The sequence below is a fragment of the Gymnogyps californianus genome, chromosome 4, assembly GCF_018139145.2.
Source record: "Gymnogyps californianus isolate 813 chromosome 4, ASM1813914v2, whole genome shotgun sequence".
Taxonomy (NCBI): Eukaryota; Metazoa; Chordata; class Aves; order Accipitriformes; family Cathartidae; genus Gymnogyps; species Gymnogyps californianus.
Genome location: NC_059474.1, coordinates 537,459 through 563,482, shown reverse-complemented (window position 1 = coordinate 563,482; position 26,024 = coordinate 537,459). Strand labels below are relative to the sequence as shown.

The following is a 26,024-nucleotide window of genomic DNA, read 5'->3' as shown; positions in this document are numbered from 1 at the left end:
AGCCCCAGGAACCATCTTCTCATGGGCAGACACGGTGGAGCCCCCGGACCCGGCAGAGCAACGGCTCAGCCGTGGGGTGCAGCCGAAGAGGGCCCGCTGCCACACCGGGAGGGCTGAAAATAAATCCCCAGCAGAAGGAAACCTGCCCCGGCCGCTGGACACGGCTGGGGAGGGGGGGTCAGGGCCGTTGGGGTGCAGGCAGCGGGGCGGGGGGCCGGGGAAGTGGACGTCCGGCAGGTTCCCAACACGCAACCTTGCGTGGGACGGCCCCGGCCCCCCTCGCCCACGGGGGTCACGGGGAAGGGAGGCGGCATCCCGGCCCCCACCGCGTCCCCTGGTGCCGGCCCCCCCCCGCCATCTCCGTCTCCCCCCCCCCAGAGCAGAGCAGAGTCCAGAAATAGCCTCGGCTGCCGCTGGTGCTGTCACCGCTCAGCTATGCCACCCCCCCCGGCCCCCCCCCCCCGGCCCGGCAGCGCTCCCGCCCCCCGGCGCAGGGGGCACGGCGGCGGCTTTGCCCCCCCCCCTCCGGTAAGGAGAGAGGCGGGGGGGGGGGGGGGGGGCCGGGGGCTCCCCAGACATCCCCTCCCCGCGGTGGGGGCACATCAGATAGAGGTAGGACCCCACAGAGGGGAGCCAGGGGCTGGATGGGCGGGGGGCTGGAGATGCAGGACCCCCCCGCTTTTTGCGTCGTCCCCCCCCAGCCCGTACCTCCGAAGCCGGCGGAGCAGTAGGCATCGCTGATGTCGGCGTCCGGCGTGCGGACATTTTCCGCATGGAGGATGAAGACGCGGAGCATCGCCCCGGCCCGGCCCGGCCCGGTACCCGCCGCCTCGCTGCAACACCCACCCCCCAGCCCCCCCTCCGCCCCCCCGCCGGCCCGGTACCCGCCTCTCTTAAAGGGGAACGGCTGCGGCCGGGGCTGGCTGCGGCCCCGCAGGCGGGGCAGGAGGGGGGGAGACACCCCCCCCACCACCACCACCACCCCGGCCTTGGAGGCGGCTGGCGAAGCCCCAGGAGGATGGAGGGGGGGGGGCTGGGGGCTGGCACCCCCCCTGCAGCAGGGGCATGTGAGTGTGTATGTGTGTGTGTGTCCCCCCGCCATGGGGAGGGGGGCTGGGACCGGACACCCCAAACGGGGCTGGTGAGGGGGGTCTGCACCATGAATTGCTCTTACCTTTGTTCGCTTCCCGCGGGTGGGGGCTGCTGCAGGAGTGAGACACCCCCACCCCACGCCCCCCCTGAGACCCCAAATGCGGTTTGGCCCACGCCGGGGTCAGCACCGCAGCGCTGGGAAGGTGCCGGAGAGTCCCTGGGTGCAGCCCCAGCCCCTCACCATCACACTAGGGCCAGGCCCGGGGGGGGGGGCGGCCCAGCATCACCTCCAGGGTGGGAAAATGGGGGTCTTGGGGGGCTGAGCCACACGCAGGGCGAGCCCTATGGCACCCCTCGGCACGGCACAAAGCAGGGTCCCCTGCGAGAGCTGGGTGCATGCAAACCCCCACCCCAGGGGTTCCACCGGGACCAGCCCGGGTGGGTGTGTGGGGACAGCACACCCTGAGGTCCCTGCCTCAGTTTCCCCAGCTGGGGGGATGGGAAACCATCTCTCGCTTTGGCACGGCTGTGACAAGCCGCGCGGTGACAGCTGGGGACGGCCACGGCACCCGGCTATTTCGGGGAGGTTATTTTTACCCCTGGGTTTCCCAGCAAGCGGCTCAGCGAGCTCCCTCCAGGCCAGGACCCCTCTCCCTGCACCCCCCCGGCTGCTCGGGGCTGCCCCGCTCCCACGCTCACCCCGTCGCTCCCTTTTACCCTCTTTGGCTTTATCTAAACCCTTTTTCCCGCTCCTCCTGCTAGGTACTAACCACCAGGCCACACCGAAAAACACTGGCTGCCGTGACCAGGGCAGGGATCGGCCACCGAAGCGGAAAAATCTGCGGAAGCAGCGGCGTAATCGCATTTGGGTGAAACGTAATTATCGGCGAGATGAAAGCTGAGGGTCCTCGCAGGAGACAGCACGGCCCAGCCACGGGGTCCCCTGGCACCCCTATCCCCCCCCCCCCCACCACTCCCCGTGTGTCCCTCCGATATTTAGCACGAGTCCCCTCGAAAAAGCCTGCTCGTCCCTTGTCTGCCCCTCTCTCAGCTCACCGGGAGCATCCCCGTCCCCAGCACGTTGCCCCAAGGGACCCACGGACCCCACGCTCTCAGCCCTGCGAGGACTGTTTAAATAATAAGCCTTAAATAATAAGGACCCTTAAATAATGAGCTGGGGCACCGCGGCCGCCCGGCTGGGCGCCAGGCGAGGCACAGGCGCTGCCCGGGTTGAGCTCAGCGATGCACAGGAGGAGGAAAAAAAGAAAAATCCTGCAAGGGCAGAGGAAAAGCTGCTGCAAAAGCTCCGTGGATTTTACTTAAACCACCCCCATCTGCAGCCAGACGCTGCCAGGAGCCGGCGGCAGCGTCCCTGCGGATGTGCCAAGGGGACAGGGCACGCAGCACGTGGCCATTTTAATTACCGGCAGCTCTAAAATAAACTCAGTTTGCAGCACTGCCAGTCACAGGGGGAACTGAAGCGCAGCACCGTACGTTTCGGGGAACAACATTCAGAAAACCAGTAGCGACTTGTTCTGTAATGGTGTTTTGGGGGGTTTTTAACCTCATTTTTCCTAGATTTCCTGTTTTTTCCACATCACCCTGGGGGGACAGGATGTTTTTTTCCTCAAAATCCCCAGTTATGTAGCCCCGACAGCTCCTGCATCTTTTCCTTGGGACCGCTGCGGCACTGACCTGGTTTTATCCGAGACGTTCTGGCGTCGCAAAGGGAAGGGGGATCCGGGGAGCCGCGGGCAGAGGGGAAGCGGATGCAGAGCAGGAACAGGATTTATTGACCGAGTCCCCATCCCCGCATCTCGACATCCTCCAAGGTCACACTCCGCCTGGCAGCCGACAGGGAGACGATGCTGGATCCCATCTTCCCGGCCACGGGAAGCCGCCAGCTCTGGGCTGGGAGCAGGCAGGCAACCCGAGTGGGCATCAGGGCTTCAGCCAAGGCGAAGCCCCCCCCCCCCCCCCGAGCTGCCGTCCTCACCCACCCTGGGCACCCACAGCCGCCCCACACTCCTGCTGAGGGGGCATACCTGGGGAAGCCGCTCAATCCCATTAAAAGCCGAATTGTTTTCTTCGTTTGCCTTCGCCTCGCCCTTGGAGCGGCCTTTAAAACCGCTGAGCTGCTCGCATCCCGGCTGGTTTCTCAGCATCTGCCTAGGAAAAGCCGTTTCTTTTAAAGCAAGAACTGTGGTGAAACCATGTCAAGCTGGGTGAGGAAGGGTGGTTATCACCCCAAAGCATTTGGGGGGGGGGGTGCAAGAGGGGGAGACAGAGCAGGGCGAGGGGAGCACCAGGAGGATGAGCTTAGCCTGCTTCCACCGCCCCTGACACCCCACAAGCCCGGTCCCACTCAGCAGCTGCCGGTGAGCCACGGGTGGGAGCGCAGCACGGCCGGGGCATCGCAGCCCGACGAAGGCAGAGGACCCAAACAGGCCGGCGGTCCCCGGGGTGCTCCTCTCTCCCTCAGCCCTCCGTACGCTCAGCAAAGGCAAATTTGGACTGTAGCTTGCACGGCGGCAGCAGGAATGAAGAACGTACATTGTTTTCTCGTCCTCCGCGCAGATAAAGCGACAAAGAGAAACCGTGGCAAGAAATCGCCTTCCTGACTCCGCAGAGGGACTCTGGAAAAAAAAAAAAAAAAAACAAACCTCAGAAGCGCGAACGCATAAAGCTGCATTGTAAAGGGGACAGGACTGACGAGGACAGAGAGCCACGTCCCACGCTCTGGCGAGGCCGGGGAAAAGAACGCTGCAAAGCTGCTGAGCTGTGCCGGGGGCTCTGCCAGCGGCGGGGCAGCCGGGCTGCACAGCTCTGCAGACGCTTTCTGCACCTCCCTGCACGAAATCCCCGTTTGTTACCCTATTATTTCGGACAGGATTTTTAAATTCTCTTCCGTATGAATTGCTGCTAACCCCACAGTAACTCAGGGAGAGTAATTAAGCAGTTAAATAACATCACACCGATCTCATCTGTACTGCTCACTACTCTGGAGTAGCGGAGGGCTGCTCCTAGCAGCCAGTGAAGAGAGGAGGGAGATGGACGCACATGTGCAGTCACACGCACATTCTTACCCTGAGTCAGGCTCCCGGGCTTGCCAAGTATTTGCTGGTCTAAATCCCTCACGCGCATTTTTGAGACGCTGCTCCGTTCGCAGGCGGTGGGACAGGCCAGGGCAGCGGCTCGCCAGCACACACGGGCAGCAGCACCTTCACCCACAGCAGCGCTCTTTACCGAGGGACCCAAGCAAAACAAAACAAAAACAGACAAAAAAAAAAGCCCGGCCAACAAGAACTGACCAAGTCCTGTAACCTGCCTGTCGGACAGCACGACTGCTCCGTCAGCTACAGGAACAGCCCCAAGCAAAGCCTTCGGTTTGGGGTCTCTGTCCTCCTCGCACACACACGGCATGGACGTCAGGCAGTGGGCAGGTATTGAAAGACGTTTACAGCTCGGTATCGTTCGACAACTTCAATACATGAAATGCAAGTACCTCTTTCTGCATATATGCTTGCTCTCGAAGAAGCAAGGTCCTATGAGTCTGAGGGACTCCATGGGATCACCTCCCATCGAGGAACACGTCCCACATCAGCGACCTGCAGGTGCTTCCTTTGCCAAACCGTAAGTCTGGTTCGTTTTGGTGCTTTACTCATCAGCGGTCCGAAGACACACGGACTTTCGTGCCAGCTATGGCACAGCTAGGACTTGGAATATTCCCACCAGGCTGAACCACAGTCTCTCATTTTCCTGGACACGTAAGAACACTTTACTCCTCCTCCAAGAACATAATTCAGCCCAAATCAACTACCCAAAGTTTGAAGGAGTGGCAGAGACAATGGTGGATTTCAAAAAACAGTCTTTTAAATAAACTTCAAGTGGCTAGGTGAAAAATAAAAGCTCAAAGGAAAGTCAAGCGTGATCCAGACTGCGATCCAGCCAGAGACCCAGACTTAGCCGTGAGCAACGTTCAAGAGCAGATTACAAAGTTCAGCCACGCTGCGGAGCGCTCCACAGGCTTTGACCTACAGACTGGAACAAACTAGGGAAAAACAACCCAAAATAAACAAGCAAACTCGGTCACCAAGGAGAAACAGCAAGGGGACAGTGACCTCCCTGGCTGACCGCAGTAACGACAGGCACGCTAACGCGCTGCTGGAACAGGCTTTGCTCCTCTTGATGGCCTCGGCTTTATCTTCCTGAGACTATGGTCAGACGGCAGAGGCCGTAGGAAAGAGGCGGCTAAAGGGAGCGGAACGATCCACAGGATCACCGAAACCTTTACCAGGAGGGTCACTGCTTTGGGGCAGGACGGAGTGTACGCAGCACGTGAAATTCCACCTGCTGAGAGCTCTGTAAGGCGGCACCAGAGAGAGATCTCCGGAATGAATTCCCTCCTAGTCTCTGCTGTGATCCAGGGTTAACAAAACACAAGAAATCACACCAAACACAATCCTCTGGTGTTAACTATACAGTAAGAACATTTATTTCATGTCGACACTTGTAAAAGAAGTCTCTTCCAAGTCAGATGATTTGATATACAAATCAAAGCCACCATACGTTTTTTCTTTTAGTCTGTCTATACTGAGCTCAAATTTATACAACATGAATGCTTGTTTCTGAAACAAAATTACAAATTAAATCATAACAAAATACACAAAATTGACTGGACCCTAAGTTTAATCCACTGAAAGAATTCTTCTTTCCTCCGATCACCTTGAACTCCGCTCTTCCCCATCATTATCCTCATCCTTCTGCTTGGCCATGAATTTCTGCAGAAACAAGGGTAGCCAGTGAAAAGACGCCACTACGTTGTTCCTCAGTCCGCGACACGATCATCCTCGAAATACAGTGTAGGTTTCATAAACGTATCATCCAAAAATCAGCCTACTCCTGATACTGGTAATCTGTGATCTGTACCAAAAAACACTCGAAATTTTTGCTCACAAACTGACACACACACACACACAATCACCAAGTGGTGAAGCTCCCGAGTGGAATTTTTACAGGGGATACGGCAAAATATTAGGTGTCAGGATTTCACGTGACAACAGGCACCTGTGTCTAGTCATGAAATATAAAATAGTTATTCAATATTCACCACAGGCTGTATATTCATTGCACCCAGCTCACAAAAGTCTACGTCGATAAGTACCTTCCCAGTTTTCCACCCCTCACACCAGCACCTCGCACAGGAAGGGGTACACGCTGGGTCCCTGCCGGCTGGGTGCACTGCTGTGGGGTGGGGGGAGTTTTGACCCCAAATCTAAGTTTTCTGGCTGCTAAACTGACCTTTTGGTCATTGGCAAGATATTTTAGCCAGTCTGCAGTTTCAGCAAGCCAGGAAATCTGACAAAACCACGCTTTCGGACACAACACTGCATATTTTTTAAAAATCACTTCTTAAAAATGAAGGGAAGACAACAGCTATCCCCACGGATTCCTAGGCAAGGAAGGCTTTATGTAGGTGATGAGCTTGAGTAACTCAACAATATTTGTGTCCGAGTTTAAAACTAAAACCCCTTGAAGTATTAATATGAGCTCCCTATGCCACTAGGAAATTATTAGCACTCGCGAAAGCAAACATTTTTAGAATGACATTCTTTTCACCCCTGTGTGTTTGGAGAAGCTTCAGCATTACCTCCATGTTTTGCTGATGAAGCGGTGTCTTGCAGTGATTTTTCACAGACGTTTCATCGGCGTAGAACAGCGAGCAGATCTGACAGAAAAAGCCAGCCTTTGGAACTAGGTAATCCAAATCTGAAGAGACAGCACACAACAGTAACAAAACGCAGCTTTAAAACATCCCATTAACAAAACACATCTTTTAAAAAAAAAAAAAAATAAAAAAAAATTAAAAAATCAGATTCCTCTAGCCAAATCTGTACAGTTTGTTGCTACCAGAAGGAAGTTAGTTACATCTTTTCAGTATTCAAAAAATTAGGCTTCTAATCCGAGTTGGCCACCTGCCCTATTTCAATAAAGAGAGGAGGACACACACTTTTCTGTGAACAGGGCAACTGACCTTCTGGGTCTGAAGCTCACTGCAACTACCTCAGCGTCTTTTGGCCTTAAAAGTATTTTATATACAACTCGTTTGCCAAGCTGAACCTCTGTCCTGCAGTGTGTTACGCAAGCGTTTTCTGTCACAGAGAATATTACGCAAGCCATCAGGCAAGGATCCATGTTTTCTGAGCAACTTCTTTTACAGTTCAAGCGTTATCAGTAGTTTTATAGAAAAGTATTTTAGATGAGGATCTTGGAAAATAAATATACACACACACACACACTTTTAAAACTATGTAAGCAGCTCCCTCATTTCTATACATTGAAAGTTGGTAATAAAACCCGTAACAGGATTACAACAGTAAGTAGATATTACACTGCACTGTGCTAATTATAAATACGTTAGCCTGTTTTGTAAATTTTAGGAAAAGAGAACTTCCAATTTTGCTGCAGGAACTTGTTAAACATGCATTTATAGGAGCCAAGATAAAAACACAGACTATGGGCCATGACTTTAAAGTTAAATGTGGTAACGAGGCAAAGGAGGCATTTTCAAATGGGCAAGAAAGCCGTCTTCAGCAAGAAAAGTATGGAGCATTTGGGGCGGGTGGTTTTGGTTTTACCTTTTGGAGTACTCTGCGTCTTTGATACATCTGAAGAAGCCGTTTTCTTCCGCTTAGACTCTGGTTCTTTGTCTCCTGATCCCAGCTGATCTACTGGAGGCCATAAACGTACGTTAAACAAAGGCATCCGCTAGTTTAAAGGCATTCTGTATCTAGCTGTAATGGCTCGTTACTGCTTGAAACGAACACCATCTGTACAGGCCTTGCTGTTTTCTACACTATTCGGTTTGGTCTTTCTGTAGGGCAATTTTCAGGGACTCCTGACATCAATCCTGCGGGCAAGACTCCCAAACACAGCCCCGGGGCTGCGGTGAATGACTCCAAAAGCACTCTTGACCACACAGCACTCTGCACAGACGTACCGCGGCCGCTCTCGGCCGCCTTCCTCTACAGCTCTTATCAGCAGCTTCAAACCAACTTTGTGATTATGATCACAAAAACCTCAACTGCTTTATAATACAAGCTACCAAGCTTTCTTGAATTAATCTAGCTCGAGGTCCAACAGCAGTATTTCAGCTTCATTACAGAACCAGTCAAAACCAACAGAATACGTTATCAGATTAACCAGCTCTAAGGGAAGATCAAAATCAACGTTTTAAGATTTTTCGGGAGACAAGGACTTTGACAGTCTCCTCTATTACAAGATAAACAAGGTCTTTGGGTTTTAGACTATCAAAGCAGTCCAACTGGCAGGCGAAGAGTCACACATCAAAAATATTTGTTTTCTTTCTAATTCTATACTCAGATAATCAAGATACCAACATGTCCTAAACAAGGTTAACGCAATAAATCCTTTGCCTTAACAACGAAGCCCAGGAAGCTGTCGAAGGAACGCAACAGACAGCATCAGTCTCTGGCACCCCTCGGTGCTTCAGCCGACTGCGAGTCTCTCACCGCATCATACGGCACGCGAAGTTCCAGATTTGCCGTGTGGCTCTTCACCAGCTGCACTCTGGCTGTCACCCTTCGGGCTGCTGGCCCGGGGCAAGCAATAAACCGTCTCCTATTTTGCTGCTGGATTCAGATTTTAAGACTCGAGTAATAGGGTTTTACCTGCTTTAACCCCTCCTTCCCAGTTATCTGGTTCCACTTCTCAAACTCAGGAGGAACTAGTCCTTTCCTAAGTCCAGCTCTTTTGCCTGAGATTTTTACTATACAGAGAGGAACTCAAATCACTTATTTACTGCGTATCAAATATATTTATTATAATTTGGCACTACCAGCTAGATCAGAAATCAACTCAAGGGCTTGGATATTTTAAGAGGTCTTTTTACAGCTAACTTGCTAATAGAACATCGAAGATATTTTGCATTTTCAGTAAATGCTTTTGTTAATCATGGGGAATCTTATGTTCTATAACATTAACAAAACAATATATAACATTTAAATATATTTGGGGGTGTATACAGTCAACTAATCCCTTTCCTAATGTTTATAGAAACTGAAGTTTAAAACACTCTGTTTTAAGCAAGATTGCTGCTGTTTCTGCAGCTCCTCCATATCTGCACCGCTCAGCTTGCCTCTGCTACACAATGAGCGCGAGATGGGAGAAAAGCTTTTCCAAACCACTAGAACAAAAGGTGCTGTGTCAGTGCGCAGCTACGTCAGCCGAGACAGAAAACTCGATACTAGTGGACTGCATCACGTAGAGCCTTCACCCACGCTTGGGCCACAACTCTTCTTGTGTGTCGGTTATATATAGCTCTCCCTGCTTGGTCCTGCGTTAAGACTTTCTTAACCCTTTGCTAATTCCATGCTATAGATATTCTTCTACATGTTTTCCTCTAGATCCAGCTTGGGAGCTGTCACATCTTTGTATCTGTGTGTCTATTTCCTTTGACTCACCTGTTTTACTGGTTTGGCCCTGTAACTAAAGACTATAAATAATCTGTACAGTGTTAGGTAGCTTACCAGGCCTTGCATTGAAGGCGAAAAAAGAAACTATTTTCCCCACTTTCAGCCATCATAAACACCAAATGAACACTTTAAATCAACATGTCGCTTAATTCTAAATCAAAAGAAAGATGCATTGTAAAACGCATTAATAAAACATCCTACCTTCAGGCCGCTGTTCACTCTCAGTGTCTGTTTTTTTCCCCAGCATCTCTTCCATTAACTTCGTCAAAGATCTGGAGTTTTTCAGGTCCCTCTATTTGCTACATGGATCTCTCTGTGCGTGGCACTGATTACACGCATCTTATTTTCTATTTCCCCCCTAGAAACTATGAGAGGTTCCTTACCTTTCGACTTTGAGATTGCAATAATTTCTTCTTCTGGACTCATATCTCCTAGAATTTCCATTTCTTCTGGTCCTGCAACAGCAACAATATCCTCCTCTTCTGGTCCTGCAATGGCAGCAATTTCTTCTTCTTCTGGTCCTGCAACGGCAACAATATCTTCATCGTCTTCATCCTCGTTCAGATTTTTCCCTGGGAAAGTATTTTCTTCTTCCTCATCCTCCTCTCCAACTTCATCTACTGTAACAAAGTTTAGTTCCTCTTTTAGACGATTGAAATCAGCCAGATAATCGTCTTCATCTTCGTTAACTTCATCCAAAGTCACTAGAGGGTTATCTTCATTGTCCTCTTGTATTTCATCTACTGTCACTAAAGCACTGGGATCGTCGGGCACCTGGGAGGAAGCACAATCTCCAGTATCCTCAGCAGTCACTTTATCATCCTCCTTCTGTTTCAGCACATCCTCAATATTCAAGTCAGCAGGCTCGTTCAGAGGCAGCTCTTCCACTTCACCTATTTCATCTACAGTTACCAAGGGCTCAGCTTTCAAATCCTGCTCCTCAAAAACTGACCTAGGGACGTCTTTATGAGAACTAAGGTCCTCCTGTTCAGATATCTCATCCAAAGTAACAAGCAACTGTGGATCCTTTACTGCTTCTGACATAAGTTCTTCCTCTTCAATCACTTCATCCACTACAACCAGGCCCTGCGGGTCACTGAGCGCTTCTAAATTAGCGACTCCCATTAGCTGTGCAGCCCCATCCTCCTCCTCACCGATTTCATCCAAAGTGACAAAAGAGAGTTCGCTTTCAGCAATGCGTGCTACGGAGCTCTTCCCTTTCCTTCTCTTGGAACTAGGCTCAGAAGAGGAGTTGGTTTTAGCACCATCTTTTCTCTTTCCCCTCGGTGGATTTCGCCGTGTTTTAACGGGAGACTCGATTTCCTCTACGACCTCATCCACAGTAACAAATTCATCCAGGTTAAAGGGAAACAGCTCTTCTTCCTAGGAAGTGTAAAAATGTGAATACAACAAAGTTTAACATTCACCCAGCGACACAAGCACCTCCATCCACAGGGTGCCTGATGAAAAATACCTACACGCTGAAGCTGGCTCAAGGGGGAAAAAAAAAAATGCAACTGGACTTGATGGCAGAAAAAAATTTTCAGGCCTTCAGTCTCATGTGGAAGAGTTTTCATTATCAGCATTTGTGTTAAGTAAGCAGATTTAATTCAGAAACCCAAAGCATTTTTCCAAAACACAGCAGATGAATAGACAAAATTTATGTCTATTAAAAGAACTGGGCCGATGCCCTGAATACTCATGTATATTTTTGCACTCACTTGCAGAAAGACTAGTGAAAATCTGAATACCTCCGGAGTACCCTTCACAAATACTATTGCCTTGTGTCAATATCTCATTCTCTTCCCTAAGCATATGCTGTTGGCCGCTGCTACAGAACAGGAGACTACGTTAGATGTTTCAATCCAACAAAGTCATTCTGTGTCCTGATGACTACTCGCTGTTTTATCTTGCCTCTTTGGTTTCAATCTCCTAACAAACATCTCTGTTTCAGAGAGGTTCTCCGATGGCCCTACACTCCAGCCCAGGAAAGGGCTCCCAGTACTGGAACCTCCCCACGCTCCTCTATAACCAACATGTAGGAGAAGATCATTTTCTCCTTTCTATTAAGATCTGACTAGCCCCACGGACTCTCTGGCAGACTTGCTGCTCCTCCTGTGCCAGCTGTCTTTCGTCAGGGCCCCAGGGGCAAGCTCTAGCGTTCTGGCAAATGCCTTACCGTATTTTTATGTTTAAGATGACAGAGCCTGACCCTTTCCAATTCTCCTCAGTCAGCGGCATGCTCTTACTGGAGCATGTCTTGCATCTGAAACTCCTCCTACCCTGCAGTCGGACCATGCCAGCTTCCATCAGGGCTCACACAACTTATTCTAGGACCACTGGAAAGAATTAGCAGCAATTTAATGCCATATGTAGCTGAGAGCATCTGGAGGAGGACGTATGGATAGATGTTGAATTTAATAAAAGACTGAATTAACGCAAATTACTTTTAGGTTATTTGAATAGACAGTAGTCATGTTTTTGGAATAGAATATTATCCTTTGTTCACTGTAAAATAGCTATGCTTTTACAGTCAGGATGGCAGGGTAAAGTGGGTAAGATGGGTACTTGAAGTCAATCAATAAATTAATTTTAGACAGTAAAATGCATCCAAATATCCATTCCACCCCAAATTATGCATTCAATTTCTTCAATGAACGATTCTGAATTTTTTAATTTTTTTTTTCCAAAATATTCCATCCTACCATCAAATACTGGTCAGTATCTAACACAAGAAGAGTGAAAAAACTCCTGTCAAAGCAGAACTTGAAGGCCAAGGCAAGATGAATTTTCCTCTGTTAGAGAGTAAGACTGCAGCTGAGAAATACTAAAAACTGTCCTCCAGCAGAAAAAGTAATCTGAAATTCAAAGGCTACATGCCTTTTCTTCCCTTTCTTTTTTAAAAAGCTAACAAATACCAGGAATAATGTGTGCCTCCACCCACATTCTGATGCAGAAACTTGAGGAATATCTAACGCAAGGCGGGCACAGTGAAGAAAAAGAAGGAAAGAATCTGGTTACATTTCAACTGAAACCAAACGTTACTGTGTTCTTTCTTCCATGAAAAAGAGAACACAGATCTTGGTTCTTATCAGCTGTATAACAGTGAAGCATAAAGCAGGAAGAAGTAATTGACATTACAAAGCCTTTTTTCAAAGGGTGCAGAATTTCCTCTTGGGGATTAACAAACATCTGGAACATCAGATAGGAAAGCGTTCTCTATTACCATCGCTACCATCAACTTCACAAACACCCTGTGCTGGTGATGCAAGAAGTTTATGTGAATTAAGATTAATAAAAGGATTCAGGTTTCCAGCTTTATCTCAGATAACCCTTTTCATAGGGACCCACTACTTACCTGGTAGATCTTCGATTTGATCCCGTAACGCTACTTCTACAAACTCATCAACATGGACTTTTATTACCTTCTTTCTGCTTTTCTTTCCCAAAGCCCAAGCTATCTGAGAGAGAGAGAGGGTATCTTTTTTTCACCTTCCTGTAAAAATGCAGACTCTTTAGCTGTGGAGCCTACAGGCTCCCAAGCTCTTCTTCAAACCAACACTGCACCAAAAATGTACAGTAATCCTTGCTCTGCAGAACCCACTGGAAATACCTTTGCACGGGAGAGGTACCGTGGATGGAGATGTTCTGACTACCTCCTGTTGTACAAAATCATTTATAAAGAGCTAGAAGACTTCAGCCTTCCTTCCTCTTCTCACAAGTGTGGTGATGAATAAAGATCTCATGCAGGCAACTGGAGAGCCAATGAATTAATTCTCTCTCTCTCAAACAAATAATATCCGAGACCAAAAAACACCTCCTCTTAACACTTACTTCCTGAATTAAGTTTCTATTCCAAATTACTTGGCTTTACAGCTTTATGCCTGTAGTCTGTAACGAACTAGTAATACAAAAAATTCCCTAGGGAAGGACGCCAAAGATTCTTAGTACACACACAGGCTTTCAAGACAATCTGACTTGCAGAACATTTACAGTTACATCCTTACCTCCTTTTGTTTTGCACTGCTGCTAGTGCCACCTTTTGAAGTTTTAGTATTGCCACCAACAGAAGCCTGCAAAATTAGACAAAAGTTCACATGAAATCAGTTAAGCCAACTAACCTGTCCACAAGAGAAAAAATAATTTAAAAAATCAGCTATTTTTTCCCTTAATGAACTTTTTAAAGTTGTCCAGATTGCTGCTTCTGATCACATGCTTGGCAAATACAGAACTAAGCCAACCGTCAGTGGTAGAGTCCAGGCATACAGTCTCTAGCAACAAGTCACAGGTGATACCTTGCTTAGTAGCCTCTTTTCAGTAACCAGTGTCTGTGCAGGACTTGACAAAGCAAATATCAGCTCACAAAAGGACAGAAAGCTTATTAATTCCCATTCAGAACTAATCCAAGAACATAAAGTTTATGACACTCAATAAAGACTCGCTTCAAAAATACCTTCCTGCCATTTTTTCCAAGTAGCATTTTCAAACCAGTTACATGCTTGCGTTGCACACACGGCATCTAAAAGCAACTGGTTGCCCGCCATCTCGCTATTCCAACTTGCCTGTTGGCCCAAACCAGCTGAGTGATTTATGGAAAAGGGAAGGGGAACATAATCTCATTGTCCCATACTCAACATCTGAGAGAAGCATGGAGTTAGTTACTGATCAGGCACACTGAACCGGCCTTCCTGCCCTCCTCACCTTATTGCTGCTGTTGTCTTTCTTCATGCTGGATGATCTACTCTCTCCCTCTTGAGACTGTTTTGAACTAGCCCTAGATTCCACTCGTGAGTCCTTCTCTTGCTGAGATGAATTCCTCCCATTGCCTCCCTTTCCATCAACAACAGAACTTCTGCTCACTTTACATTTGCCGCTGCCATCTCCCAGGCTTGATCGGCTGCTACCAGGTCTCGGATGACCCTCTTCCTTTGATGCGATTTTCTTCTCCACCGCTGCTTGGCTTCGGGTCTCAGGTTTCGAGGGAGCTTTCTGCTCCTCTCCTTTGCACAGGGAAGGCTCATTTCTCTGTACTGGAACCCTTGACTTTGATATATCCGGAAGAGACACCACGGCCTTTAAAATGGTTTTACCAACAGAGGAAGATTCCTTGACAGATAAAGAGGAGTTTAACGTAATTGCTTTGCGGGTTTCATCAGTTTTTGCTGGTCCTGTTCCTTTATTTTGATGGGCTTTGATTAAACTTCCCTCGTTGTTCTCATTGACAGCATTTGCAGCATTATCCACAGCAGCCCCAACCTTGGCCACAAATTTTTCAAGTTTCTTCTCTGTCTCTGCCCCAGTCTTGACCAAAAGCTTTTCAGGGTTCTCCTCCGCAGTTCTTCCAGCTTTGAGCACAGACTCTTCTGGTTTCATCTCTCTCTCTGCTCCAGTTATGTCCAGTTTCTTCTCCACAGCCGACCCAGTTTTAAGTACAGGTTTCTTCTCTGTTATCTGAGTTACAGGCATTTCATGTTCGGTTTTCACAGCAGCAGAAACAGGATTTTTTTCAGGAGCATCCAACTTGTTGTTCGTTTGCGTGACAACAGATGACACCATCTCTACTGAAGCTGCATCAGAATCAGGGGGCACCGCTTCAGGGACAGCCCCCGTCGTATTCCCTGCTGCCGGCTTCACAGCACAATCTGATGGCACATCTTCAGCCTTGCCCACATCGGACAATTCTTCTGGTGGTTCAATGGCAGGAGCAGACAACTCTTCATCTTTCTCTTTAATTTCCTTCTCTGGTGCCAACACAACAGCAGATTCAGACAACTCTGGTTCAGTATTATCTTTAACTGCCTCTTCTTTCTCCAAACTGGAAGGCACCAGCAGCATCTCTTCTGACTTCGCTTCGGATGATTCGGTATCAGCGGATTTGATAGATGCCACAGTAACTGCGACTCCAGCGCCCGCCTTCTCCACAGACGTTTCTGCCAGTCTTGCAGCAGACTCCCTTACTGCTCTTTCAAGATGGGACTCAGAGGGCTCTATCTGTACTGCTGACATCTCGTCTTTGACATTAGAGATGGAAATGGGTCCTTTCTTTGCCACACTAGGCTCTACTGGAGGATTAGCAGCTGCTGTTTGCACCACTCCTGATCCCTCTGGATATTTTTTCAAGCCAGAGCTAAATGCATTTAAAAAAAACAGAAGAAATCAAACTATGTTGAGAATTCTACAGTTACCAGAAACCTCTTGACGCCAATGGTGGGGGATTTCCTGATGCATTAGTGCTTAGCATTTGGAAATCTAGCCTATCGGTGTTAAAATGGTTAAAAACATTGAGGCGAATAGCTGATTAGTTTTATGCTTCTGTTTAATCCACCTCAGTACCGCAAGCCTCTTACACTTCAAATTGCATTACTTGTAGTCAGACCTCTCAAGGTAGCACTCATTACAGACGTGCCCTGTGACCTCAGCGCTGACATGAACTCCTAAAATTTAGATCCCCTGATGCAAGGCAGACTGTGAAAGCACATATACAGCGAAAATAAAGCTTCAGTCTCCCCGTATAAAGGAACTACCAGAGTTTTGTTGTGTTTGAAGACAGTCACCAACCTAGAGAACTCTTCCAGTAGCTAAGAGTCTGAAGTTTGTTCTTTTTTTTTTGGTTCAGGTTTGGGGGGAGGGAGGGGTTGCTTTGGTTTTAAACCGCATTGACCTCACAAAATAGCGGGGAACACAATACATGCACAGAGGCTCCTTTCGGCCAGGCTCTGTTTTCACTGTATAATCCCACTGTCAGCTCCCAGGACAATAAAGCCCAAGATGACAATGTAGAGGATAGCACTTTTCAGAGAACTTCAGTTACAGTAAGTGCGTTATTCTTCTCTGAAAGAAAGAATCCTCCGTAGATGATCTTGGGAGACACTGAAATTAGAGATGTCTGTGCCCCTTTTCCCACAAAGCTCGAGAAAACGAGCATCCCAACACCTCATGCATCTCTAGATGGAAAGGTGCCAAAACACCAATGCTAAGTGTCGAAACAAACACAAAAGCAGCAAACACACATAATCGATCAGTGGTTATGCACAATGGAGCAGCCTGCGCTATGGTTTCTCAGAACCTATGTATATGAATAAAGGGTGCACATCGGTATAAACCCTCATGAAAATAAAAAAGAGCAAAGAAGCCTGCCGTTTTGGTACTACTCCCAGCACGATGTCAGCAAGAAAATGGAAGGCTAGATCAAATGGAACTCAGCGCTGACAAAAATGTTAAGTCTTGAAGTAGCCAGATGCGAGGGTTAACGAGACGAAGACACAATACGTGGATTCAACAGAAAGATGAGAACAGGCAAACTCAGTTAACACCCGTGCTATGCGAGCACAACAAAAACACCGATCTCAAAGGTTTCCTCCAGACCTGAGGGCACTGTCCTCTGCTGCTACAAAATGCGAGAGAGAAGAAGGGATATGAATTCTGCCTCAAAATCTTTCACAACACCAATTTAAAATTGGCACAGATGTAATACATCACGGCTATGCATCAGATGGACGCTTGCGGCACAATATGAGAGCACTCCTCCCCTAGCAGAGCGGCAGGAGCGCAGCGTTCTGCAGCTTGGCAGGCAGCGCTCGCAGGAGCGATGGAGCGTGCGTGCTCCCAGCGGTGCCCCACAAAATGCTGGGAATCTCCTTCAGAGCCCGAGCGGCTCAACTCACAGCAACTGAAGTCTTATGCAAGAAAAGCAACCTCACTCGTTCCAACATCCCGCTCATCTCCAACAGGCTGCTCAGACCTGTAATCAATTCAAACTTCTTACTTGCAAATGTTTTGGGGTAAGCGTGCCTCATGAGTGGCTAAGCAGTCAGGGCTGATCTGCTTTTTATGCCACAATATTGCTTTACTTGGTCACAAGACAGAAGATATTTGGACATCAATTAAACACTGTTTGTGTTCCGAAAGCAAAAACCATTTCAGTTAATTTTCTCTTCTATTTGAGCATCCTACAGACCAATGGGATTTACGGCTCACGTGTCTGTGTAGCAAAACACTACCTGGATAAGTCAGAGCACAAAACCCAGAAGTGCAGCTCTGAAAGGCCAGATTTGTCACTGATGCATAGAAAGCTTAATTAAATACAAGCTCCAACACCCTGCTAAACTGTACCCCACAGCCTCTGTTTATACGTTTTTTGCAGGGAATGGAAAAATGTCAGTGAACACTGGAACCAGACACTAACTACAAAGCTTACAGCGAGTAGCACGCATGTATTATCCTCTACACAATTCAAATGAGATATTAGTCTCTGAATCCTCGGGACTTTACATCTCCTTTCATGCCAACACCCACCCTGTGCCTTCCACAAAGCCCTGGTGGTCTCCAAAATACACCGATAGATTCAAACCAGACTGTGAAGCAGTGGAAGGAGAGCTCTGCAGAGGCAGTAATACGCAGAGATAAAGATGAGTGAGCCTGACGAAGCATCAAGGTGCTTGAAATAACACTTAAAAGACCTGTTAGGCACTGGGAAAGAAAGAGCACATAGACCTGCAAGACAGATTTCCTGCACAGAAGTTAGCGTAAAGGGTGAAACCAACAATACCTGGTGCTCAGTTTCTGCTTAGGACGTCCCTGCATTAGCTGCCATACGCAGCCATGACTGCCTGAGTTAGCAAGGGAAAGCCTTGGAGAGTTCAGTCCTAGAAATGCCAGCTCAGAGGCTGTGTCACAACGGAGACACAACCTGCTTCCTACACATCAGCTCAGGATTAAAAGGAGCAGTGGGATGGTCCGTGAGTCTTAACCTGGCCAAGAAAAGTTTCAGCTATTTTAGCTGAGGAGAACAAATCCCAGCAAAACACATCAGCATCCTTGAAAAGAGCAGAGGCGTTCACGTAAACACGTCAGTCACCTCAGCCGCAAGGTTAGATGAACTACCTACTCGGGCTGGACAACAACCGAGCTTCCAGAAGCATTCCCAAGTTTTTTCAAGATCATCTCATCATCCCGGGCAACCGAGAGGGCAGCCCCTTCTGCTCCCCCAATTTTGCTACTCTTTCCCTCCCCAGAAACATGTGACAAGGTATATATAATAATATTTAAGACATTTTCTGCTTCTTATGAAATGTAACTAAAAAAAAATAATCAGTCAAATCACAAAGGCTTACAAGGAGAAGACAGTTGCCTCAGACAAGGCAAATGAGTGTAGCGTTATTTGTAGGGAAAAAAGTCAGTTTTCCCCTCTGTTCGACAGCCACAGCATGATGCTGGGCAGTAGCTGGGATTCATGTACAAGTCACTTGTTTTGATTAATTACCACCGCTAGCTAAAGCCCACCAGTCTGGAATCAAAAAGGTTACCTGCGTGTCTGCCTACCTGTGAGTCGGAGACAGTTTACAAACTAAATGCTTCCAAAATTTACTAGGGTCTGAGTAGAAGTTTCATGAAACTAGGAGTGCCTAACTTTACTTTTGAGAGAAACAGGTTTTGGAAATACAGTAACAGCCCATGACAGTATAATGGCATTACCTGAAATTGAAGTTTAGGACCATTATTACACAGTTTTGTTTTGGTTTTTTTAATGATAAAACTTATCCAGAAATATGGATTTGAGTCACAGAAGGTGTTTTAAGTTATATTTGTTAACAAGAACTCTTATAATGATCTATCCATTTATAAAAAAAACATAATCAAGGCTCTAAAATCAACAAATAGTTACTCCACCATTAGAAATTTTACTACAAGCAATGTCCGTAAAACAATTTTAAAGGGAACATACCAAAACCACCATTTCCCATTTCTAGGTTCTGATGTTAATATAGCATCTAAACATTTTTTTAAATCAATTCAGGGACCTGTATCACAGCATCAAGTTAATAAGTTAAACATGGAAGTTTCAGTTTATTTTTAGCATTTGGAAACAGAAACAATAGAGCCAGGTGCTCTGACAGAGGAAAGCGCTGTAGGTCGAAATAAAGCAATCACTGCCTGGTTAAATACAACAAAAAATTGTCTTACCAACACGTATATCCAAACATACTTTCCAGGACCTGTGGTAAAATCCTGGCCAAATTAGTAAAACAATAACAACTCAACGAACTACACAGAAAACAGGATTTCACCCCATTTGTCCATGTTCTCTGAAAGCCCCAGATTTCAGAGGAATCACAAACATTACAGCTCTACAGCAATACACTACACGTCCTGCACACACAGAACACACAAAAGCTTGAAAGAAGTAACAGCAGGTAACAGTTGATGGATCGCACACAGGGCCTTTTCATCAAGCTTAGTTAGAGAGATGGCTCAGCAATCCGCTTGATCTTGGATATGCATTCCGTGAACAGTATAGATATATAAAAAACCCTTAAATATTTGAAAGGCATACCTTCCTTTGCTTGAGTCCTCTTTCTTCACTTCTTTTTTTACAACTTCAGCCTGAAAGGGAAAAACCAGGGTTCAGTATCTATGACTTTCAGAAGCATCAGCACAGAATTTGCATAACCCAGCTACTGAATAACACCGTGAACCCAAATTTAGGCATGTATCACCTGAAACATCAAATGACAGCAAATTGTTCTAAAACTGTTCCCCACAGAACAGATATTTCATAAGATGACAAATAAAAGTGCACAGCAGTTTAAGAGACCTTACTAAAAGTTTGCTAGACAGAACATGTAGCACACCACTAACTGTTTCGTTTGTCTCATCTTCAAAGCTGTCATGGTTTTGAGCAGAATTAGCTTTTGCTCTGTGAGATATTTGGGGGAGAGGGATGTTAAACACATCTTTTCCCAGACACCACCTTCTTTCCTGTACTGGCGAGGATGCTAACGGCTGCAGAGCTCATGGTGAATGCAGTTAGCTTGACAATAAGTATTACACAGAGAACAGCAGCACACCTTTTCTAAAGACAAGCTACATTCCAAGTCGAGCAAGTATCTACGGAAAACCCAAGGCCAGTTTCTATTCCTGAAAACCTGCAGTCATTTCTTGTAGGATGACTACGCGTTTCTACTTTCTATTATGTAGAATAAACTTGTGGAATAAGTGTGAAATGAAATAATGTCTTCTGAAAAAAAGACAACCACAAACCATCCAAGCTCTGCAGCTATCAGTTAGTAGCATAGGTCTGAGCAATCAAAAAAAAAAAAAAAAAAAACCACAAAAAAACCCTTTAAAAACTCAGTGTTGAAATCTCAATCTCTTTTGAAGGCATTCTACAAACTAATTTGAAGACTATCACTATTAGAAAGAACATCAGATAAATTCAGTGCACGTAGAATTCACTTTAATCTTTTATTTATGCACATAATTCCAAAGCCTTCAGTTTTCCCTTTCTAAAAACATTATTCCAGAGGTAAGTGCCAAAAGTAATTTGAACATGTTATAATGAATTAAAAATGATTTTGTTTTTCCTTCAGACCAGCTTCTGAATGAAAGGCTTCTAGGGAAAACAGCTTACGGAAAATGGAGCTACGAGCTTAATGTTCCTATAGTACCTAGGCATATCATCCAGATTCTGGCAACATAACCGAGAAGATGGACAAGAAGTAACAGACTCAAAAGGCAGTGAAGAAGAACAGATGAAAAAAACTGTGTTTTCCCTCTTATCAGTGTGGCCAGGCATTTTTCTCTCCACCTCAGATATAGATAAAAATAAAGCTTAGGAGCATACCTCCAAAGTACAGGTTTATTTTAACATTTGCGCAAAAGCTGTGACAGTTGCATTGACAAAGACTGGAACGACACCAGTTGCAGCCATGCTCTATGATTCTGTATTCCAGTTGCACATCTCCTTCACCGTTACAGAAGTTTCCCCATATTTTTGTTATTTCAGCAGTATTAAATTCAGACATCATCAGCAAAATTACAGAAACAAAACTATAATGTGATTAAGCGAGCACTTACATTACTGCTGTTACTATGCCACTGGCATCAGTTACTGCTATCTGGCTGGTCAACCTCTCTAAATCAGATAAGCACTCTGTATCACCCAAAGTGTGCAGCTGGAAAGAAATATTATTTTGAAAACAGAGTGTGAATGCCATTCTTTGTTGGCATTGAACTCTGCTCTGATGAAACATTTATAGTGACAAAGGCACGTTATTCTGTTGCTACACAAGATATAGGGAACAGCTATAAAAAGCAGATTTGAATCACAAAGTGTTTCCACAATGCATCCTTGACAGACATTCCTTAGCATAAGCACTTTCATGACTACTTTGCTTATTTTTCAGTGCTAAGGGAGCTTATTACTTAGGATTTTCTAGATGAGAAAAAGCTCATAAGCCTGAAGATTTGGTTATTTTCTTGAGCTACAAAGTTAGTCTAATAAAAGATACTACTCTTAAATGCATCTGACATCAAACACAATTATAATTTATGTTCTTTAAAATGAGCTGAAGTTCACTATATAAACTGAAATAGAAAATAAAGTGGCTCGGAAGAAGAGCCTATTTTGTCCCATACAAAGAGAGTCAGCAATGGGGAGAATCAAACCTGTCATGGGGAAGAGGAGAGAGAGAAAAACTCTTGGAACATCTAATCCAAGCTCTTGCAGCTAGCAGAAGAGAAAAGAGCACCCTACGCACCCACGCTCACCGGATTTTAGCTACCAGCACTTCACTCTGCATCGGAGGTCCCGAGGGACGCACGCCAGCCCACCTCACCCCACCCCTGCCATACCGACAGGACCACACCACCACACTCATCTGGTAGAGATGCAGCGTTCAGAAGGCAAGTTAAACCAGTTCTCTGAATCAAGTACGTAATTAAAAAGCATTTTCAGTGTTGTTATATTGAATCTAGGCTAGTTAATGGGAGGGTCGCTCCTAATGAACAAACTATGCCCCTTCAGCCACGGACGAAGGCCGAGAACGCCAGGTCGGGAGGAGCTGGGAAGGCAGGCTGATCACTGAACCTCTGCAGACATTTCAAAGAGTCACACTCGCAGAAAGGTAAAAAACTAACTGATTTTACACAGACTAGGCTCTGCACATGCACAGTAACTGCTGATTTACTTGGAAGGGGGCACTAGTAGTCCGGTCAAAAAGACATCTGTGTGCCCAAATCAGATCTTGTTGTGTATCATCGTATGTCCTAAACCACCATAGATGCTACTCAACAACTATCGCAAGAGAGCCCTACCAGAAATGTCCTATTGACACCATGTGTCTTTAAAAATGTGAATCCTAAACACCATATAGCTACCCTACAGACTTCATAAATAAGGATGCTTTTCAATAAAGCAGAAGAAATTGCCAATGCAACAGAAAACAGACCACGATACAAGCCAATGATCAGTACACAACCTATTCTTTAAAAAAAAAGAAATTAATTGTTATGCTCAGTGCAAATAATACTGACAGCTTTGTCAGCCTGGTAAGTAGAAGTACATGTCTGGATGACTTTTTTTTAGCTTCCTGTTGATGGACTGATGCCCTTGTTATCATTAGGCACCTGAAGTTAAACCTTCTCTTGTGATGAATAAAAGCGAAGGGAAAAAACTAAGATGCCCTGCCCCTCCAGGCACATCCTCTTGTTCGAATGGTATCCCAAAGTCATGCCACTGAAAAGGAACTGCAACACACAGGGAATGAGAGCTCCAAGAATGGAATCCATACGGATAATCACTGGGGGGGACGGGACGGGACGACACCACAAAAAAACCCAACACCCAACAAAACAAAACAACAAAAAACTCCTATACACATTTTGGTCTCAATCTCAACAGTATACAGTTCATGTTGAACTGGTTAGTTGGTCCCTGTTCTCTCAGTTAGATATGAGCTGTGAAGAACCAACCTGGCTGGAATTCAGAGGAATAAAAGCCAACCTATATCCCCCTAAAATAAACATAGTTTGGAAGATGTGGCAAGAGACGGAGAGTCGATCACTGGACAAGTGATTAAAATTATTTTGTTGGGTCAGGACACAAAAAAGGAGCTGAAAAATGAGAAGGCAAGGGCACGCAGAACTAGTGAAAGAAAAAATCCTGATGTTCAAGTGCAGAGTAAACAGCGCTGTACCTCCATACTGAGAAAGGGACCATGTCTGGATTTCCACTCTCCACTTTGGAAGCCAGAACGCTATTAGCATGTGGCTCATGTTCGCATTTCTTGCTTAAAGCTCTTTATCTATCCCATGCAACATGCACTAAGCTCCTTCCTCTCTGGTGTTCAGCTGCTGCAGCTTGCCGTTCCTTCAGCAAATCACCAGAAGTAAACTGGGAGCTGCTCAATACTGCAAGTAATTTCATTTCTAAGAGAGAAGATGGAAGCAGCCGTCGGCACACAGACCAATGCTGACATAGCAACTGAGTCTGGAATCAAGAGGACTAAAGCAGATGAACTGCTGAAGATGAATCAAACTAGATGAGAAAAAAAACTCTACTAATTTCGATTAGGAATCCTTTTCTAACCAGCACAAAGCAGTTGCTTTCCTCCTTTCTTCCTTTTTCTCTTCATCCTTCATTAAGAAATACTTCCATCAGTGCAAAGAGATTCCATACATGTTTGTAAAATACAGAAGGAGACAGAAGACAGACAAACAGCAACACACACTTTCACACCTATGCCACATCCCAGAATACGGACCAGCTGATCCAGTTCCCAGCTGTTGCACAGTTTTCGCTCTCATCCACAATGACAGCAAATAGCGAGGGAAATACTGGCATTGTCACCATTAGCTGCTCTTCATGGAAAGGTGGTTCTATTCCACAAAAATAACGTATTATTGAAAAAGAATTTTAAAAAACTTACCTCAGCAGACTCTCCATTGGGTGACAATGTACAGGTCAATGTATGCTCACCCATATTGTAGGGATATTGCTTCAGGAAGCTGTACATTGATCTGGCTGACTTGGGACTATCCAGCTGCAGAATTGCCTGAAAGGAAAAGAGCACAAGCTTCTAATAACCGTTACTTCATCTTATTTCTGTACTGCAGAACAAATTTAATAAAGTCAGTTGGTATAGCATGTGATATCTAGTATTCCTGAAGGGTTTCAACATCTCCATTTTAAATCAGATATAAGCAGCATTTTTTGATTAAATCCTATGTTCTGGACCTAGAGAACAGTGGACTCTCTTCTTTCTGAGAGGCTGAAGAAAGAAATCTCTCCTGTTTGGAATTACCTTTAGAACTCAGTAAGTAACAACATCACAAACCAGTGGAGCCTGGAGCTTCCCTACCCACATGTGTCCGACCTTCTGGCTTCCGGACACGTTCAGCTTTGATTCTGCTGTAACTCATGAGCATCTTCCCACGAGGGCGAGGGGAAGTGCGTGCCACGAAAAAAAACTGCAAGATCACATTTATCAAGGAAACAGTAAAATGAACTACACACAAAAGGTTATCTGCTACACGAGAAATCTCTCACTTCTTTACCCTTTAGCTATCAAGTAAAATAAGATGAGTTTCAGAAGTCACCTTTAAAATTTTCCAGCTATTCAAGCTGTGTTGTAAAGCTGATATTAACTATATTACCTTTTTTTTTTTTTTTTTTTTTTTTTTTTTTTTTTTTTTTATTTAAAGCAAGCCTTAAATAAGCCACCTCCCTTTTTTCTTTTTCCTTAAAAAAACACCTCTGCCCTTCTGGGATCTTTACAACTCTGGCTATTGAAAACAGATCAGAAAGTATTTGATGGAACAGCTTTCTATCACAAAGTGCTGATTCAGTGGAATTAAAGCATTTGATGTTCAATTCAACAAAATTAGTTGAAGGTCTAGAAATTGGCCCTAGATGTTTTACTGACTGCAGTCGTCTTTATTGCATTTCAAAATTTTAAAAAAGCAGTTTTAGTTTCAAAAAAGAAAAATACTATCTTCTTCTTAAAAGCATCTTCACCTGTTTTACGTTTTTTTAGCAGATGGACATTTGAAATAGCTCATAATAATGGGAACACAATTGCTTTTTAATTGTTAAAATATATACACACATACAGTAAATTAAATCTAGTTCATAAAATAAAAACCCAATGTTAAGTGCAAAAATATAAACATTAAGAATTAAAATAACAAAATCTTAAAAAATTGACAACCAAGTCACTACTTTTTGAAGTGTCCCAAAACAAAAAGCAATTACAGCAATTCTGACATTTTCACTTCTCGTATCAAAATGACTTTTTTCCCCCCGAGCTTCCTACAAAATGGGAACTCATTTTCCCCCCACTTACAACTCTGATGTCAAAGGTTAATAACTTGTCCAGCCATTTGGGAAGCTTTACTTTCAGAGCTTACCAAACTGTTCGTGTATTGTTCAGGCCAGATAAAAGCCTACAGTTTGTTTCGGTTAGTTGGTTTCTTTACTTCCCCACTGCCCTCAACAAATAAGACAAACTATTTTCTTGTTCAGGATGAGTGTGAAAGAGTCAGAAACTTTGATCTCTCATTAGCAGAACATTCTTGGTAGTGGGAGATGAAAAACTTGCTTTTTTATTTATTTATTTATTTATTTTCCTAACGTGGTACTTTGCAGTATAGAAAAAA

At 45.6% G+C, this 26,024-nt stretch overlaps 2 protein-coding genes across 2 annotated transcripts in view; both read right to left on the bottom strand.

The window, feature by feature from the left end:
• DYSF (dysferlin) overlaps positions 1 to 796 on the bottom strand; it is a 104,907-nt gene extending 104,111 nt beyond the window's left edge. The window contains 1 exon segment of the mRNA XM_050896611.1: positions 709 to 796. Coding sequence (XP_050752568.1) covers positions 709 to 796 — 88 coding nt within the window.
• Positions 797 to 5,559: 4,763 nt separating this feature from the next.
• The window catches only part of ZNF638 (zinc finger protein 638), a 42,008-nt gene continuing 21,543 nt past the window's right edge, over positions 5,560 to 26,024 (bottom strand). Inside the window, 9 exon segments of the mRNA XM_050896671.1 lie at positions 5,560 to 5,873; positions 6,743 to 6,861; positions 7,731 to 7,823; positions 9,971 to 10,683; positions 10,717 to 10,970; positions 13,595 to 13,660; positions 14,289 to 15,714; positions 19,921 to 19,970; positions 24,296 to 24,421. Of these exon segments, the coding sequence (XP_050752628.1) occupies positions 5,814 to 5,873; positions 6,743 to 6,861; positions 7,731 to 7,823; positions 9,971 to 10,683; positions 10,717 to 10,970; positions 13,595 to 13,660; positions 14,289 to 15,714; positions 19,921 to 19,970; positions 24,296 to 24,421 (2,907 nt within the window). The 3' untranslated portion in view covers positions 5,560 to 5,813.